Source organism: Lonchura striata, chromosome 3, assembly GCF_050655825.1.
Source record: "Lonchura striata isolate lonStrDom1 chromosome 3, ASM5065582v1, whole genome shotgun sequence".
Classification (NCBI taxonomy): domain Eukaryota; kingdom Metazoa; phylum Chordata; class Aves; order Passeriformes; family Estrildidae; genus Lonchura; species Lonchura striata.
The window spans coordinates 89,088,551-89,106,804 of record NC_140705.1 but is presented as its reverse complement, the minus strand read 5'-3'; the positions used below and the strand labels follow the sequence as shown (position 1 = coordinate 89,106,804).

The 18,254-nt window shown below is 42.0% G+C and overlaps 1 protein-coding gene and 1 long non-coding RNA gene across 48 annotated transcripts in view; one reads left to right on the top strand and one right to left on the bottom strand.

Moving 5' to 3' along the window:
* The window catches only part of LOC110469084 (uncharacterized), a 455,123-nt gene that overhangs the window by 6,737 nt on the left and 430,132 nt on the right, over window positions 1-18,254 (bottom strand). For 43 of the 47 annotated variants that reach the window (XR_014953918.1, XR_014953916.1, XR_014953910.1 and 40 more), the window contains one exon: window positions 13,562-18,254. Coding sequence is in view for 3 of the 47 variants with exons in the window: in XM_085575763.1 (XP_085431889.1) it covers window positions 18,174-18,254 (81 nt within the window). In the remaining 44 variants the exon portion in view is untranslated. The other 4 variants (XR_014953920.1, XR_014953919.1, XR_014953922.1 and 1 more) reach the window with 3 other exon arrangements.
* The window catches only part of LOC110469085 (uncharacterized), a 114,663-nt gene that overhangs the window by 93,995 nt on the left and 2,414 nt on the right, over window positions 1-18,254 (top strand). Inside the window, exon 5 of the long non-coding RNA XR_014953948.1 lies at window positions 1-14,180. This exon is cut by the window's left edge and continues 17,290 nt beyond it. This is a non-coding gene — a long non-coding RNA (uncharacterized LOC110469085). The remainder of the gene's footprint in view (window positions 14,181-18,254) is intronic.

Genomic DNA, 18,254 nt, shown 5'->3' with positions numbered 1-18,254 from the left:
AAAAAAAAAAAGCAAAGAAGGTGGGATGGCAGAATCTCTTTTCAATAAGGGTTTAATTGTCTGTTTCATCTGGAAAGGTCTCTGAATTGAAACTCCCTTCTCCACAGTGCTACCTGAGCACTTCACAATTTTATTCTCTTGAAGTGTCTGTTTTACCATTTGTCTCACTTTCAAGCTTTTAGCTAGAACTGGACATTTGTGGCCAGACAAAGGAATTTAAACTAAGTAGCATGTTATGGACTACTTCAGGTGACTCTGCTTGGATTATATCACTCTGACACTGCGGCAGCTAAAGCAAAGGGCATTTACACGAGCCTATTGAATGTAGACCTGCAACTGAGATAAGAGAATTTCACTGAATTTCCCATTGCATCTTTCTACTGACCTTACCCCTGTGTTTGGGAGATGCCTGAACTAAGAGAAATATTTTATCTTTGGGTTTTTTTAAGTTCCTAAAGAAAGATGCTTATGTATCAGGAAATTATATGCTTTATCTGGGGTAATTTAGGATATGGGAATTTGGTTTTCTGTCTCATTTGATTACCATCTTGGAGCTTAGGTTTGAAAATGGAGTAGACTTAGTGGCATTAATGGTATGGCAGATGGGGCTGCTTTGTATTGGGTGGTGAGGGCAGGCACCTGAGTCTGATGGAGTTTTGCAGTAGGGGACAGTAATGAATATGAGTGGTGAATCAGTTAAATGACAGATAATTCCTCCTGGAAAACTCAAAGAGCCACTGGACTGGAGCTGATGTAGGTCTGTGAAGCAGTAGCTGCTTTGAGTAGGTGCTCAGGAGCACCTTGTGCTGGCAGTCAGAGGTACCAGCGCTAGGAGGTAATTTGGAACATAAAACCCCTCTGCTATTACTGTCTGTACTTAGGTATATAGCAGGAATGCCCCTTCCAGTACTGCTCAGAAGGCATAGAATATGCTAAGCAACTGTTAAAGGGAAAGAAATAATGTGTGGCAGAGAGAGATGAAGGATATACATAAAAATATATAGGAGACCCTTCTGATGGAAATGTGAAATGTGACATTTTTGTGCCTGTGATGCTGCAGAGTGCGGTGGCTGTGCTGGTGGCAGGGCTGCAAAAGGGTTGTTTTTTTATTAAGGGCAAACAAAATGAGGGCAAAATTTTTTAACTTGAGGAATTTTGTGGTACTGGGAGGAAAATTACTGCATGCCCTGGTACAAAAGAACAGGGGTAACGAACACAGTGTGCTGGGAGTTGCAGCTGTGTGTGCAACAATGCTGTGCATACATTAAGTGCCCACCACGTTGTCAGGGCGAGTGACAGCAGTGACTGAAGGCCAGGCAGGAGCTCCTGTCAGCGCTGGGCAGAGTCACAGCACTCTAATAAAGAAGTCTATTCCAGTTGCATCTGACATGGACATCCAGAGCCTCTGCTTTGGGGAATTTTATTTATTTTGACCTAGGGAAGGCTGTTGAGCTGCTCCATTGGGTATAAACCTCTTCCCATTGCAGTTAGACAAACCCATCCATACTGGTTCATCAGGATGGAATCTTCTGCTCTCTCTTTCCTTTCTGTATCCTTTTTTTCTCTCCTGTGGGACTTTACTGTAGGAAGGACAAAAATAAAAGCATAGGGATAGCTCTTCTGGAGCTGTGCCTTGTATGCTCTGACCATTTGTGAAGTTATTCCATTAGGGGCATTAGAGTCGTGGAAGTCTGAGGTTTTGTGCCTACAACTGTGCACCAATTTGTGCAGAAAAGGGACTGCACTGCCCCAAATTTCTCCTGCCTCCCCAGGAAAACCCTTCAAAGGCCAAATCAGAATATTTAGGCCATGTCCCAGTTTGATTTAGGTAGGTCTGTGTGTGATTTACCCTGGGCTGAGCATATCCAAGGCAGGAAGGTAAACATCCCATTGTGCTGGATTTGATGAAAGAAAATCCTGGAAAACCTTGTGCTTTTCTAAGAAAACTGCCAGAGGCAGATTATTAGGTCTGAATTAAAATGCAGAAGAGATTCATTAAATTGTTGACCCTGCCCCCTCCAAAAAAAAAGTCAGGTTGCCATCTTAAATTGACAGCATTAGAGACAAATTATATGCACTGATTAATAAGTGTGGGCTAAATTACAGCTCAGAGAGTGGTTGGAGTGCAGCAGGAACATGAGCGAGGGAGGAAGTGCAGGAGGCAGAAGCCACCCTGCCTGTGGGCACGGAGCAGTGCCAAGGGCTGGGGGTCCTGTGGCACCAGGGATGATGGAGGAAGCAGCAGGAGCATGAGCATCCTCCAAGGAACCCATTCCCTCTGTGACACCCTGGTTGCCAGCCTGCTCACCTGGGACATCGGTGCTCCTAATCTGTGCTGAGCTTAGGGACTGTGTTTCCCCTTGGGGTTGGGGGAACTTTGCTTTCAAAAAAGGAAAAAAACCACCCAAAACTTGGATGGGCTGGTTTAGTAAGTTAAATTAGAAAGGTAGTGTAAACTAGAGACTTAAGAAACTAATTTCTATCACACTGGGGGGGAAAATATATTGACCATTTCAGCCTTTCAGATGAAAAAGGGAAAAAACAGGCATAATAGCACATGGATTACTCGCAAGACATAGTTCTTTGCAAACACTATGACCGGTACATAAATAGCAAAATGAATGTTATTAGCATGTTAATTTTACTAACCCTTTAACCTATTGATTAGGCAAACAGAAGGAAACAGCATCTTTTTATGCTTCAGGCCCCCCCCCCCCCTTGCTTTTCATGTAATTGGATTCAAATTCACATCTGTAGCTACTAAACCAATGTTTTCAACCTTTCTTCTACACCTCCCCACCCCCAACTGTTTAACCTCCCATCTCCAGCGCTGGCATAAATGTAAGCCTTTATTTGTGAATATTCCAATAAGCACTTTGCCTCCAACTATATTGTTCAAGTACCAGCATCATTGTTACAGCTGTAATTGTTACTATCAAGACACAGTTCTTTGTAATTAGAAAGTCAAGATGGTATTCAGCAGTATGGCAGCACAGATTCTCATTTGTTAGGCTATTAGAAAAAAAATGTTTACAGAGAAAACAGTGTCATTGTTTAGTGCTCTTAATTGACCATCTGCCTGGTAAAGAAATGTCCAAAGAAGGATAAATAAGACTATAGTGCACTTATTTATTTATTTTCTTTGTGCAATGAGTAAATTAGGAAAAGCAACAGCAGATCCAAACTAGGCAAGACATTGCTAAATCAGGCTGCAAGTGAAATCATGTCATGAATACATTAACTTTTATTTCTCTCAGTGTCAAGACTCATGTCTGCATCTTCCTCAAAGTTTGTTGGGAAGAAAAAGGAGGCCAGATCTTGGTGGGCACTGTGGAGTTGACAGCATTCATCTTTTAACAAAGTCAAGCATATGCTGCTTTGAGTGCAGCATCTTTGCATGCTCAATGACGTGTTTAATGTCACCTTTCCCACTGTAAATCATCCCTGAGTAAATCCACAAGGGAGAGTGGTACTAGGAATTAAGCAGGAGAGGAATAAAATTCATGACCATGTGGTTCTATCTGAGGGAATTTGGTACGTATTGACAAGAGAGATTCACACCTGACGGGGCCGAGAGCTAATTTGTAGTAGGGTTGTTTATCTTCTGCCTGAAAGGAATACTTTTTCATATTTAATGTGCATTTTCCTCATCTCCATGTGTGTATGTGTTTGTGATTTAGCGTGGCTAAGGGTGCATCTGCTTTTGCTGCTTGGCAAAAATGTAGTTTCAAATTTCTCGCTAATTCCAAATTCTGAGTTTTCCCTATGAAAAAGTAAAGGAGGCACAGTTTGGCCTTCAAAAACCAGATTTGATGTTTCCATTGCACAAGTCACTGTCTTAAGTAGGGAGTATTTGATCTGTTCTTGTGCAGTCTTGAAATGAGAAATGAAAAAACCCCAACAGTATTACCATGCTAAACCAATATGGTAAATGACCAAACTGATCTTTTGTACTATTTGTCTTCCAACATTCCAGGTGGAAATAAACCAGTACATTTATATGTTGATTTATTACAGTGTGGAGTTGGGAAAAAAAATAGAGAAGCAATAGGGGGAAAAAACAGGAAAAGGAGAATGCATTTATAAATAATAATAATTTCTCAAAACATTACCAGCAAGAGGAGCCCCAGTTCTGCCTCCCCCCTGGTGACTGCAGGGTCCATGCAAAACTGCCACCATTCAGATGGTGTCAGGGGACAGAGCCAGTGACAATAGTCATGGTGCAGATTGGGAAAATTTCCCAATTCTTCAGAAGCTGACAGTGTTTTAGCCATCAGTTTTTCAAAGTGAATTTCTCTCCATAAAACCTATCCTTTGATGCCTTCACCGATTCCTCAGGTGCATCATCCTTTGTCCATCTGTTCCTATTGAAACTTTCTGTTTATCCATCTCCCCCTGATTGCTGTACTAAATACTGACCCTAATATTTTTTTTTCTTCTTCTTCCTTGGGTATTCACTCTTATGCACAGATTTATTTTTTCTTTGAGTTTTGAGGGAGTACCTCAAAATCTTGCTTTCCTACCTGATGGCTTTTGAGAAGGAGTGGTAGCTAATGGAACCTATGCAACATTTGTCTTAAAAAACACCAACCAAAACCCAATGCTTCTAAATTTAGAATTTTCTTATTCTCCCATTTCTTCAGATTTTTCACTAGTGCCAACTGCATTTTTTTCAGAGAGTGGTGACCCACCTTCTCACTATTTTTTTTTTTTTTTTTTTTGCTTTCCAGTAGGGAATATAACTAATATAATGACTTCCATTCAGGAGGTGCAGGAAGGTGAGAAGTGGGCAGAGCTTCCAGGATGTGGAACCTTTTTCCTGTCCTGGAGGCACACACAATTCTGGGTTCCAAGACCTTTCTTTGATCTCTCCTGACCTGGAACCGATGGAAGTAGTGAGACTGGAAGCCTGCTCAGATGTCTTGTGTGGATGAGGTCCCCATTCCCTTATCCTTAGTGCTCGATGTGCTTATTGCCACCGCCCCTTTCCTTAGTGTTGGGTCAATTTGAAAAGTATTCCATAGTGACTCCTTGCAGGTGGTTTCACAAAGTGCCCCTGTACCCTGCCCCTGCACTGGGCACCCACATGCCACCTTGTGCCTCCTGGCACCCACATGCCACCTTGTCCCTGCTGGCACCCACATGCCACCTTGTCCCTGCGTCCCCTCTGTGTGTGCTCTGGAGAAGCAAGCAGAGTGAGCAGCTCAGGAAAATCTGATTGACACCAGTAGTTTTAAGCTTATGCATGTCTAGCTGCTTGTTCAATTTGTTTAGTCCAGTGGTCTCCTTTATTAGGAGCCTTAGGGTTTTACTTTTGATTTGGCAGGATGATTATAATGAGAGCTTCTTAGTGCTACTCCACCAGGGTATCTGCCCACTGCTCTCAGCCTCTGCTGTATAGCTTGTGATTAATTTAAAACAGTCAGATGCCCTTCAGATCAGTCAAATTTGGGGATTCTATTATAAACATGAAAAGCATGCTGACCGCACAAAGCCCTTGGTGGTACCAATTCAGTTGGCACTTCTCATGCTGCTGCTTTTTTCCTTTTCATGTTTTCCTTTTTTGGCTAATCTATTCCATGGCACTGCTGGCCCTGCTGCCGCCACGCACCTGTGCCATGCTCCAGCCCCAGGCATGGTTCCTCGGCCAACGGGGAAGCACCTTGCCCTCCCCTCTCGCTGCCCGGTTTCTGTGCCTCAGCTCCTGCTCCATCTGGCCAGACGTGAGCGGTGGGATTTGGGTCCAGGCTGTCTTCGTGTCACCGTGTGGGGACAGGCAGAGCCGCCTGCGCTGCCCCCCGCAGAAAGCCCTGTCGTGTCCCCTCCCCGCCGCTGCAGAGGCTCCGGGCTGCCACCGCAGATCATTTGACAAATTTCACGGTAAGACCCCAGCTTATCTTCATTATCTTCTTATTTCAGTCAGTATTCCAAGTATTCCTTGAATGTCATAAGTGAAGAGCTGGAATGCGCACAAAGTGTCCAGTGTTAAATCCTATTTACATGCAAAAGTTGTGCCAGTTTTACCCTGAGGTTAAATCAGTGCAAACCCCTTCTGTGAGGACTCTTCTAAACTAATGAGAATGACCTCCCATAATTTCTTTAATTAAAGAACAACAGCCACCTAAATCAAGATAAAACATGCTTCATATTAAATAAGGTTGGCCAAGCAAATGGGTTTGCATTGCTTGAAGTGCTGACTCCTCGCTTTACACTGACTGAATCCCACAGATGCTTTGGACAGAGCCAGTCCCAGGCCTGGCTTCTGACTCTGCAGCAGTGAGAGGATGTCACACCTGCCCCTCTAAAGGCAGCACAGGCTGCCTCTGCCTGTGAGGTGGCCAAGGTCTCTCTCCAACATAGACCCTTTGTGTTAAATCCCATGCACCACTTCTGGTATTCCACAAATCCATACAAACTAGGCAAAAAAAGTGTTTTTTTTCATGCAAGTTACTCCCCCCACCACTACTCTGTGTTTGTCAGAAAGGAATAAAACTGCACCATATAAAAGCAAAGAGAAAAATCCTTTATTTTTGAAATTTTATCTTCCACAGGCAGGTTTTTCCTTGCATAAGACTCTCCGTAAATCTGAGGTCTTGTAACTTTGATCTATTCACCCCCTGCCTACAACACAGACTCCAATCCCACCTCTTCCTTAATGGACTGTATAGAATTGAGGAACACTTGTGTAAGAAAAAAACCTCGGTACTGGTTCCTTATTTCTCTGCTCATTTCTTAAATTTAAAAAAAAAGACTTTAAGAAGCTATTCTGAGTACACTTTTTAGTTGAGAAGGCAAGAGCCACTCCCCTTCCTTTCACTGCTGATTCCTGTTTATGAAGGGATTATGTCACTGTCCCCATCAGTGTTCAGGGGCTGCTGGAAGGGGCTCAAAGCCCAGCAAAACCAACCAGCAAAGTTACCCCGTCAGGGTGTGCCTGAGTCTGTATCTTGCTGCAACAAAACGTTAGAAACAAAATCACTGTGATTAATCCCAGCAGAAAATGTGGGCAAAACCAGAATGTGATTTTCTTCTCAATCAATATTATGGAGCTCCCACTGATCTTTTAATAATGTTTTGCTTATGGATGAAAAGATACTGAGGACCCAGTATATTACAGTCATTCATGTTTAGACCTGTGAATGAACCCCAAAATAATCGTCATGTTTTGTTGCCTGCTCCACATATACACTCATCTTACTTGTATATAAATTAAAGATAAACTGCATTTAATCCTGTTAAGCATTAAAATATGAGTAAACAAATTGACTAACAAAATACAGGGGGATGGCAGAAAAAGAAAATAAGCTCAGAAAATAATTGGTTCTAAGGAAGTTAATGAAAGTTTGTAGCATGCTTTTTATATGAATAGAGTTCAGAAGAGATTATTTTTTTGAAGTGTTACTCACAAATCTCCCATATCCACAATAGATCTTTTGTTAACTGTACCTGCACATTTATTGTGTATGACAGCCTAATAAAATGAAGTAATTTTAATAAACATTGTATCAGAATATCCTGTCTTCTATGTGGCACTGCGAATTTCCACTACTGAAGGAAACATTTAACATTCTCACCATTTTAATACTTTTAATAAATATTTGCAATTCCTGTGATAATGCATAATGGCATAAAAATGCATTGCCTCCAAAATTTATGTGGCTGCTGGCAGGTGGCCATTTTCCAATTTTCTGTCTCACTAATATACATTTATTATGTATTTCTAAGGGCTTTTCTTTTCAGTATTTGGCTTGCCATAAAATTGCTATTTCTTTTACAAGAGAAAGTGCTCGTGACAAAGAAATCTCAATTGAACCCAAACCTGACAAATGGACATCTGCTGGCCAAGCCAGAGAAGAAAAACATTTGCCCGACGTAGCTCTCAGTTTGATGCCTTCCCATCAGCCACAGCCATAATATGTTTGGATCAGAGGCTTGCATTCTGAACTGCTAACAAGAATCAGCCCTTGCTTAGTAATATTTCCTGAAGTGTGACATTGTGTTGCATCATGTTACCCGTGACACGACATGGAATAACATCACATTACATTATGGGTTATGACATAGGCAAGAAGAAGAAGCAAGTTAATACCATGCATTACATTTTATTTTGTATAAATTGCAGGAGCAGAGTGTACGATGAGCTGTGAGTGGTCTCTTCTGTGCTGGCTTTGTGCAATTTATACAACAGCCATCGCTATAGTACCTGAGCATCCACCAGCATATAATTAAACCTCTATTGATGGCTGAAATCCTTGAATCTCTCACTAAGCACATATCGTTCTCTGTGTTTAAGTAGCAGCATTCATTTGAAGAGCCAGGGAGCAGGGACTAAGCATGAAGCCTCAACAGGCAATAAGAAGTGGTAAAACTACTGAGATGATGCATTCTTACCCTCTCAATGCAAGGAAGCTGATTTTGTGAAGCTCTTTATAGCATTCACAGCAAAGCAGGGGATATCCTGTGTCATGGAGCATGTGCTTCTTGAGGATCCTTTCTGGTAGCAAATGATGCTCAGAGAGTGTGATTTGTTATCAGAGAAGCTGTCTGTGATGGACAAGATAGAAGGGCACTGAATAAATATCTACAGCTCTCAGGAACTGAAACATTCAGTTTCAGTGCAGGAGATGGAAAGAAATATCTCAAATAGGCAGAGGAACAGAACCTCGTTACCAAAGGTGACTGCAAATTCAGTAGTTTTTGTTTTGTTTTGTTTTTTTTTTCAAATCTGTGAAGCAACAGAATAATCCAAATAAAATAATATATTGTATATTAAGTTTTGCAGTAATAAGCCTTGTTTAAACTAATTCCTGGAATGATGAATGCAGTCCCCCTAGAAGAGGCTACTGTACAAGAGGTTTAATTTCTGATTTGATGGGGAATTATGGGCAGCTTGCTTCATAGTCTGCAGTTTTGGTTTTCCCTTTACTTGACCTATTTTGGCCCCAGCTCAGGGAAGAATCATTATTTGGGAAAGTGCTTACTGGACTTACTGTGAATGTCTCAGGGCTTTCCTGAATCACCCCTGGAGATCCTGCGGCACTGGATATGGACAAGACAAAAGCACATTTTTCATTGATGATGATGGGCTCATGCCAGGACTAAAACTGCAGTTTAGAACTGGCCAGGTGGAAAATTTCTGTGTATTTTCTTTTTAACTGAAAATTTAACTTGTCTAATTCTTCTTCATCAAATAATCTATTTCTCTATTTTGAAGCTAATTCAACTGAATTAGGTGCAAACTTTGCAAATTTTTACCAGAATTTCCCGGCTGTCCAAAAACTTACAGTTAACCTTGAATATCTGCCCAAAAATAAAATTATTTTTAACACATAGTAGTATATGACTATTTAAGCTAACTAACTTTACACATGTGTATTTTATTAATACATTAATATATAGTTATAAAAATATTTATAATAGTGTGATTTATTATAGAGATTATACATTATAGGATATGGTATAATACAAATAGTATTATATTGAAATACATAATTAGTATTAGGGATTCAAGAGAATAAAACCCCATGATTTTTCTTTACAAAGGAACAGGCCCCTTTTACTCTCTTCCTGATGCTTAGGTCAGTGGCAAAGTGTAGATTTTTCTACATAACTTGTTTCTTTCTTGGTCTAATTGATTTCCTCCTGAATTTGCAGCAAGTGCTGCCTTTTCAGGAGTGCTTTGCAGCCTTGCTGCCATGCAATACTTTGTTGTGCTCAATCCATCTTACACTAGAGACGTGTCTGTGCTTTGTTTGCATTTGTTTTATGAAGTGGAGGACATGAAGGTTCTGTGTCGCTCATGTTCAATGTGGGTTGATAAGAACCAGATATTTGAAGAAATGGAGAAAAGCAGATTAAAGATTTCCTGTGCCCTCATGGCCAGTTTTCTCTTAGATGAAATGAAGGATTTGCGAGTGGGCACAAGTGAGTGATACAATCACATTTCTAGCAGAAAGTTTAACAATATCAGTGAGCTGCATCTCAGCATTTTTGATAAATATTGTCTTCTGAGAAGAATTAATGTATGTCTTACTCTTGCTACTGATTTCATCCACATCAGTGAGTTTAATTTGCTTGCAAAAGATTTCTCAGAAGTAACTTTTCCTTACAAAGGGTTGCCATTAAAAAAAAAGAAAAGAAACAAACCCCTACAAAAACAAGCAAAGAAAAATACCTGATGACAGGGGAAATGGTGGCAGTTCTCCATCAATCTTCTTAAGTTCATACATTTTATAAGTATTTAATGTGATACCTTGTAGGAATAGGCAGCAGCAGGTGACTGCAGTAACTTTGAAGAACAGCTTTTTTCTGTCACTTCTTTTCCAGTGTGGCCCAACAGCGTTCCTAACAGAAACCACTCGCACAGCATCCCCATTTCTCTTAGGAAAATCAGCATAGATTGGTAATAATGCAGAGCAACATACAATTAAAAATTAATAGCAAAATGATTACATTATTCTCTTCTAGCAGAAACACCCCTCTACCCTATAACAAAGGCCTTTAAAGCACTTTGGCTGTTTTCCAAAAGAGCTGATTAATACTGCACCTAGCACTGCTGCTTGCTGTGCCAGTCAGGAGTTGCTGAGTGTCTGTCGAGGAAGCGGGCAGCCGGGAAGGCTCTGCTCCACTCCCCGCACCCTCAGAGCGCTGCTGGTGCCCGCCAGGAGAAGCTGCTCAGCTGGCAGCAGTGTGGCAGGGCAGCCCTTTGGATTATTCTAGAAACCTGTGACATTCCAACTGAGAGACAATGTGTGGGGAAGCTGGGTGAGAGAGGAATTGCTTTGCTCGACTCCAAAACAAAGGCTTTGCAGTGTTACACATATTATTCTGATCACAAAAGTATCCTCCATTAGGGCTTTCAGCCTGAGATAATTGACCTTGACATTACTCTCAGCTGTGGGCACACAACTCTTGGTGCAGTGACTTACCTTGAAGAACAGCATGCAACTGCACAGAATGTTTACTTACTGGCTTTTTTTTAATTCTTGAAAACTGTGCACTGCAAGGACAAGTAGGCAGAAGTGTAGTCAGGGATAGAAGGTATTTTATGTGGATGAACACATGAAGAGGTGATTATGTGTTGCTAAAAGTCTAATCCCTGGATAAACTACAGTTTGCTATTAATTCTTTGGACTTGCTTAGCTGCTACTTAACATTTCCACGACTTAACAATTATATTCTTGAGCTAAGAGTAACTTTTCAACAAAATGTGTAGGGATTAGAAACATTGATAATTATATTAATTAATATTAATAGGAATGACAATATTTGTAGTCATATGACAAACATAAGGAAAGCAGGGCTTTAATTTTATCAATTAATTCTGTTTCTAATTGCTTTCACTCTTCAATTGTCAGAACGTGTTCTCCTTGCAACAAGGAACGTATTAAGCAGGAAAAGCACAGACCAGAATTAAGGGGAAAGAAGGCTCTGTGCTTGCACATATGGTGCTGTCTGTTATCCAGAAGCATATTGAGCCTTCTCTATGGGCTTTGGATTTTTCCTCTATTTGTTGTAAGTGCCCATCATCTGGAGTAATGGGTTCAGTCTCATTGAGCTGGGTTAGTAGGCAGAGAGGCTGGTCAGGAGCAGGGAATGCCACTGATTGAAGAGCTTTCCAAATTGTCAACTGGTCCTTCTTCCCACACCTTCCCATAGGTGCAGGATGAGCTCTGGACAACAAGGCAAGCAGGCCTTGGAAAAGAGAGCTCAGCATGTGCATCTACAGTGACTCCTCAGATTTAATACCTTTGATGGGCTCCAAGCTGTCTCTGGAGGAAGGCAGGGAGCTGCAGTCCATTGGCCTTAATCCTTCCCTGTGCTCCTGTATCTTTATACTGCTCCACCAGCTCCACACCACTGTAAAACCAACAGAATCCACCCTCGGCTCCCTGGAGCGAGGGAAATCCCTCACCAGGCCCCTTGCTGAGCGCTGCAGCTGCTGCAGAGGCTTCCAGGCACCAGGAGCAGGGCAAACCCCTCCCTGCAGATGGGTCTAGAGCCCTGAGATGCTGCTCCTGCTTGGTGTCCCCACAGGCTGGGGCTGTACAAACCCCAGCCCTAAGGGTGGAGGCCTGGAAGTCCCCATGTTAATGTCCTGAGGCTGCTCTTAATGCAGTGAGGTTTCCCCCTGCACAGAGCCCTCACCACACAGCCATCCAAGAGGCCGATAAACCAAGCAATGATGATCTCCTGGGGCAGCTGCAATAAACAATCCTGCCAGCTAAGAATGGTGCCTTTGATGGCTCTGCAGGCGAGAGCTCAGCCATCTCTCAGCTGCTGAACCCCAGCTCGCTGCCGTCGCAGGCTGTGCCAGATGCTCCTGCAACGCTTCAGGGGCTGCTCTTCCTCTCAGCTCATCCCTCCTCTGCTCCTCCTCAGCACTGCACCCCTGCAGGGCTGCGAGGATCTCACCAAGCACTGTACAGGGAAGGGACACTGTCACCCAGCACATTCTGCTTTAGTGGCCTCTGGCTTCTCCCAGATTACCTGGGAGAAGCTGCTGCTGCCTGCTCAGCTGTGCAAAGGTTGGTATCTACTGGGCTGGGGAGTTCCTCACCAACACCCCAGTAAATCTGGGGGATTTGCTGATGAGGATGAGGGAATACCCCCAATTAATTTGCTTCTTTTGGGTTGGAGACCTTGCCCCTGCCATTCCCCTCCTTGTGGACATGTGATGCTGATCCCCAGCATCTATGCATCTATGCATATTTTTAGGATAATATCAGGCACAACTCCGTCTTGTTGTGCAAGCCACATCATCGTCAAAAGGCACTGTCAGGGTAGATTCACATCTTCTGTGCTGGTATAAACGTTGCTTCTTCCCCATATCCTCTTCAGAGGATCCTCTTCAGAATTAGCCCTTTGGTGTTTGTCTCCACTACTCTGGGATGGACCTGGGAGCCTTTGCTTTTCCCTGTCAGGAAGCACAGGTTTAACATATCGAACGCACCAGAATTGCTTAATGAGTGCTCAGTGAACATTAATAAAAGTTTGGACGTGACTCAGGCTACAATGGCTGAGAAGTCTGAAAGCTTTGGTTCAAGATTATAGGAGGCTGTGAGAAAATATGGTATCCAGCAGCTAGCATATAGTGTAGATATTTCACTATCCAGGGATCTCTAATTACTAATAATGTACAGGAACAGTATGATATGTTCTTACAATTGCAGAATCCTTTTCAAAGATAATCTTTAATAGTTTATTTGACAACCTGTAAAATTATAGAAAATTATTAGTCTTGGGAATTACCAAATTCCCCATAGTACAGTCAAACAATAAAATTATAATTACCTGTGGGTAATTGAAATTTAACTGTTTTTTATTGTATATTACACATCAATAGCAACATAAGTTCAAGAGTGTCCCCCTCCCCTCCCTTTTTTTTTCCCTACAGAAGTGGGGAAAATGGACAACCCTGCTGGTATCTTGTGAGCCCTTGTCACAGAACAGAGCTTGAAAAATTTCGATTAAAGCAGTATGTTCGAGACTGTCATTAGGCCTGCGCTAAATTACATATCTGGAATGTTAAAAATAAAGAATACTGAAGCTTATTCACAGCTTCCTGTGGTAAAGTATGTAGTCAAGGTTTTTATTATCTTTGAAGTTCTTATTTTTCTCTTTTCTAAAACTTATTGTTTCATCAAACAGCACATTTAAGAACAGTGTGAGCACACGAGCAGAATTGCTGGAGCTGGATAAAGCATTAGCGTGTTTCCATTCTGTGCTCAGTTGTATTGTTTAGTACTCACAATGGTAATTTATCAATTATACACGAGGGAACAAAGCCCTTCACTGTCTCACAGCTCCAGAAGTACCTGGTACTAGGCTCGAAGCTGGAGACCCTCTCAAACCTTGGAAGGCACCATTTACCATGAGCATTTGCAGGGCCAGCCTTTGCCTTGTCCCCTTGCAGTGACCCCATGGAGGCTGCTCAGTACTCAGCTCCAAGACTTCCATGGCTTTTTTCCTAAACCAGGAAAATTATAACCTTTTTTTTCTTCTTTCTGACCCAGGGACCTTGATAATGAGACATCACAGCTTGTTCTTGTCTAGTCGGTGACACCATCCAGTCCCTCTTGTTGTGTAATTTGTGGTGGCTTTACAGACTTTCACACCAATCTGAAGGACAAACCCCAGGCTTTTGGATGCTGCTCAGCCAGGACAAACCCCAAAACGTGGTATGTTTGACAGTTACTTGTCTATACAGCAGCTTTGTTACGCACTGCTGAGATGCACAAAATCCTCTATAGAAGGATCAGACTGGCTACTTCCATTTGATTCCGTAAAGTGCTTTGTGGTCATTATGTGAATATAACAGCACAAGTAAAAATATCACTGTTTTATTAAGAGTTTCAGTTAAAGTGTTTAATACACAGATTTTATTGTGAGAGAGCATCACAAAGACTGAGTACAACATAATGGCAAGCCCGGTATTGTTATGATTATCATTACTATTATTTATATATGATCACTGAAGTACTAAGTGAAAACTGGGAAGTGGAGTTCCTGAATCCCATAGAGCTCATAGTAACAGCTGTTTTTGGAAGATGCAACAATAGCAGACCAGCTCTGCTTCATGGAACAATTAATGGTGCATACAGCCCAGTCTGGAAATTCCTGATCCCGAATGGGTTTTCCCATTTTCAAAGATCAAAGGTAAAAATTCAGTTGGATCCTGCCTTTTTTTTTATTCTGGTGCCTCTTACTCTTCCCACTGCATCTTTTCTCTGCCTGTTGGTGTGAAGGGCACTCCTGCACATTAGAACTGTGATGTGTCTGTTTATCCAGCAAAGGAGATGGAAACTCCTCATCCAAGTGGTATTTGAATGCCTTTGCAAGGGAGAGATATTCTGCCTTCCTCACTTGCCCTTCTCATTGGAGATTTTTAAGTGTCTTGGCCTCCCAAAATATCAAGTGGAGCTTTTGATTGAGATTTAAACCAAGTGTAAATCTTTGAAAAGCAGAAAGCCCAAGAGGAGCTGTATCACCAGAGGAGTTAATGGGCTGAGCTGAGCAGGGCAGAGGCAGGACTGGCCCAAACCCCTGGTCCTTACACCAGTGAGCCATGACCTTGTGCAACACACAGAGCTCTGAGAGCCAAAGCTCTCAGCTTTGGCTATTCCCTAATCCTGACCCTCAACCAACACCTGAAGGCTACAGAAAAGTTTTTCTCCATCCTTATCTTGGCAATCATTCCCTGGCAGATTCCAGCTGCTGAGCTAAACACCCTAAAAAATAGTTGTTTTCCAGTAGGATTTATATAGATGGGATGCTTGGAAGTTAAATCTTCCAGCCACCACAGTGCACCATAGTGTAAGACAAAGAGCAGGAGATAAATTTTCCTTTGAAATTCCTGCTCGTGTCACTTTCTGAGCAAATTTTTACCATTTTGACTCTGGTGAGAAGAGCTATTCCAGTGTGAGCCTCTTACTCTGCACTGCAGTGCAGGGATGAAGCTAAGGATGAGCAATTGGAGCGCTGTCAGGATTACACCCAGGTCAGATTTTTCATTCTGCTAAAAGATGCTTTTTTGTCATGGGAATCAGGAAAATGCATTGATGTAATGTGTTGAAAAGGACCAAAAGGTTGTTATTTGCTCCCACCAATACAGAGAGACACAGCCCTCCTGTAAAGCAAAAATATCTTCCAGTGAAAACACAAACTTTGACACTGAGTGCAACATAATGGGAGGGGCAAGAGGGTCTTTGGGGAGCTCCACAGGGAGAGGGGGCTTTCCATGGGCTTTTTTTGCTCCTCTCTGTAGAGTGAGCTCACAAATGTTTGGGTAGAGAAGGTAGCATGCATCCAGATTTTAAAATAAATAAAATAAAAGGGATTGGCTATTATTTTTTTCTCATGGATGAGGTTATAAGGTTAATAAAAGAGTTAATCCCAGCCTGCTCTGCAAAAGGGAACAGCTCACATTTGTGAGACTTCAAAAGGCTGTATATGGATGTTGAGATTTCCTGTTAAGGCTATCCCAAGAAGATGGAGGCTGGGAGCTGATTTTTGGAAGAAGAGTTTGGCCTTTAACTAAATTAGTTGGAGTGAAAATAAAAAGGCTAGTATAAAATGATTTTGAGAGTAAACTCCAATTCAATAAAATTCTGGGGTTTTTTCCTTCTTTTTTTCCCTATGAAAATCTAAAATTAAAACTGACTAGAGAGCAGTGGAGGCTGACCAGAGCATTTCAACCAGATGGTCCAGAGGATCTGGTTGGGTTTTTCTTGTTGGTTGTTTTTTTTTAAATAATTACATTACTTTAATTTTTAAATGTTAACTGTTTCAAAGGAAAAATAAAAGTCAATATAGGAAACATTCAGCAAATTAAAACAAACCAAAGCAAAACAGGTAAGTATAGTAGGGAGAAGAATATTATAGTTTTACTGAATGGTTTGGCGGAAACACAGAAGACCTGGAGAGGATTCTGCCTGACAATCAATCTTGTATTCAGACAAGGGAAATGTGGCCCAAGCTCTCTTGCTCAGTCTTTAGTCATCAGACAAACACGTTACCAGGGGTGCTGCTGCCCTTTTTCTGAAGTGCAGTTTTTGTCGCTCGCCATTTTCAGGGATTTGCTCCGCCTGCTCCATGGCGCAGCTGGGATAGCAGCAGGCCAGGCCAGAGCCGTGAGTTACAGACGGGCTCTTCTTGCTGGTGCAGGTGGTGCAGGACACACCTGAGCACCGGCCCTGTGCCTGTGCCTGTGCAGGAGGGCTGGGACTCTCCTGGTCCCCAGGCAGCTCTGCCCCGGGCCCAGCTGATACAGCACCAGGCAGTGATTTACAAGGAGAGCTGGGTGTCCATTTGCTTCCCAGCATTGAGGGAAATGATTATTGCACAGCATAGAAAATTACCTCAGGCCTTGTCAGGCTTTTCTGGAGAAATAAATTCCACAGCCTGGGTTCCTTATATCCTTTCCTGGCTTGGTGTCCCCCTGCACAGCTAAGAGTCCATGCTCAGACACAGAGTAAATGTTATAGTCGATATCCCTCAGCAGAGAAACTGCACTGCAATTTCTTTTTTTCTTACCTTTTTTCCTCTTGTGCGAGGCTCCTGTACTACCAGCTAACCATTTCCTTTAAGAAAATGGCATTGTGTTAAAGTTATATAGTGTATCATATTAAATTTTATAACAGTGCTTTGTGTTTTGAAAAGACTTTGGGGGAAAACAGCATCAATCAGGGAACCACACTTGATAGACTTGGAAGGGGCCTCCTGGGTCATTTTGTCCAAGACCTCTATGAAGCAGGAAAGCTTCTGCAAAATACCTTTCCCGTAAATGTATCTAACCTTTCCTTAAAGACACTGAGTGATGGTGCCATAAATACCTCAAGCAGCTAAACCAGTCTGATTGACCTTACGATCAGAAAGTGTCTTCTAATACTGTATAGAAGGTACAATTTTCCATTCTTCCAGCTGCAGCTAAGCAAGAAAAAAGGGCAAATACACAGTAATGGCCAACAATACAGACTGTGCAAACAGTTTTACTTTCACTTTACTGCCATCACCTACCATAAATCTGGACGTACCCACTGATACTTGGTTTCCCAGTGTAGTGTCTGTGATCCTTGTAGTATCCATCTCACTTTGACTTTTGGAGAGCCACCATTACTGAGTGTGGAAATAAGGAAAATGGACTAGCTGCACTTTCTGATTCAGGAAGCCATTTGAAACCTGATGCTGTGTAGTTAAAGTATTTATTTCTATTCTCTATTTATTAGAATTTGTGAGGTGTTTCTTGTCAGGACCATGGGAGTAGGGGAAGCACAGGGCTTTTTACAGCTCTGTCAGAGTGTCAAAGAATAATTTTTATTCTCCCCCAGTAATTGTGTATATTGAAAAATAAATACCTGCTAGTTTGGCTGCTTGTTGCTGCAATAGCAGTGCCTTGTGTGCTGCTCTGCTTTCTTTTTCTCAGTGAGTATTAGAAGAAGTGTCATTTTGGGTAGATGTGTTATTAAATCACAGACACACTCATTGCTGTGAGCTTCCTGAGCTGTACATAAACTATCTTTGCCTTGGATATTTTGTCTTTTTTTTTTGGTGTTTTTGTTTGTTTGTTTGTTTGTTTTGGTTTTTTGTTTGTTTGGTTTTTTTTTTTGTGTGTGTGTGGTTTTTTTTGTGCCAGCACCAAAAAAAGGTGACAGAGATGAAGGCCAGTTGTTCAACTATCTCTTTTCATCAGGCGCCCCACAGTTGTACTTCTCCCATACATAGGACTGCTGCAAAATGGGCCAGGAGGACAAGGC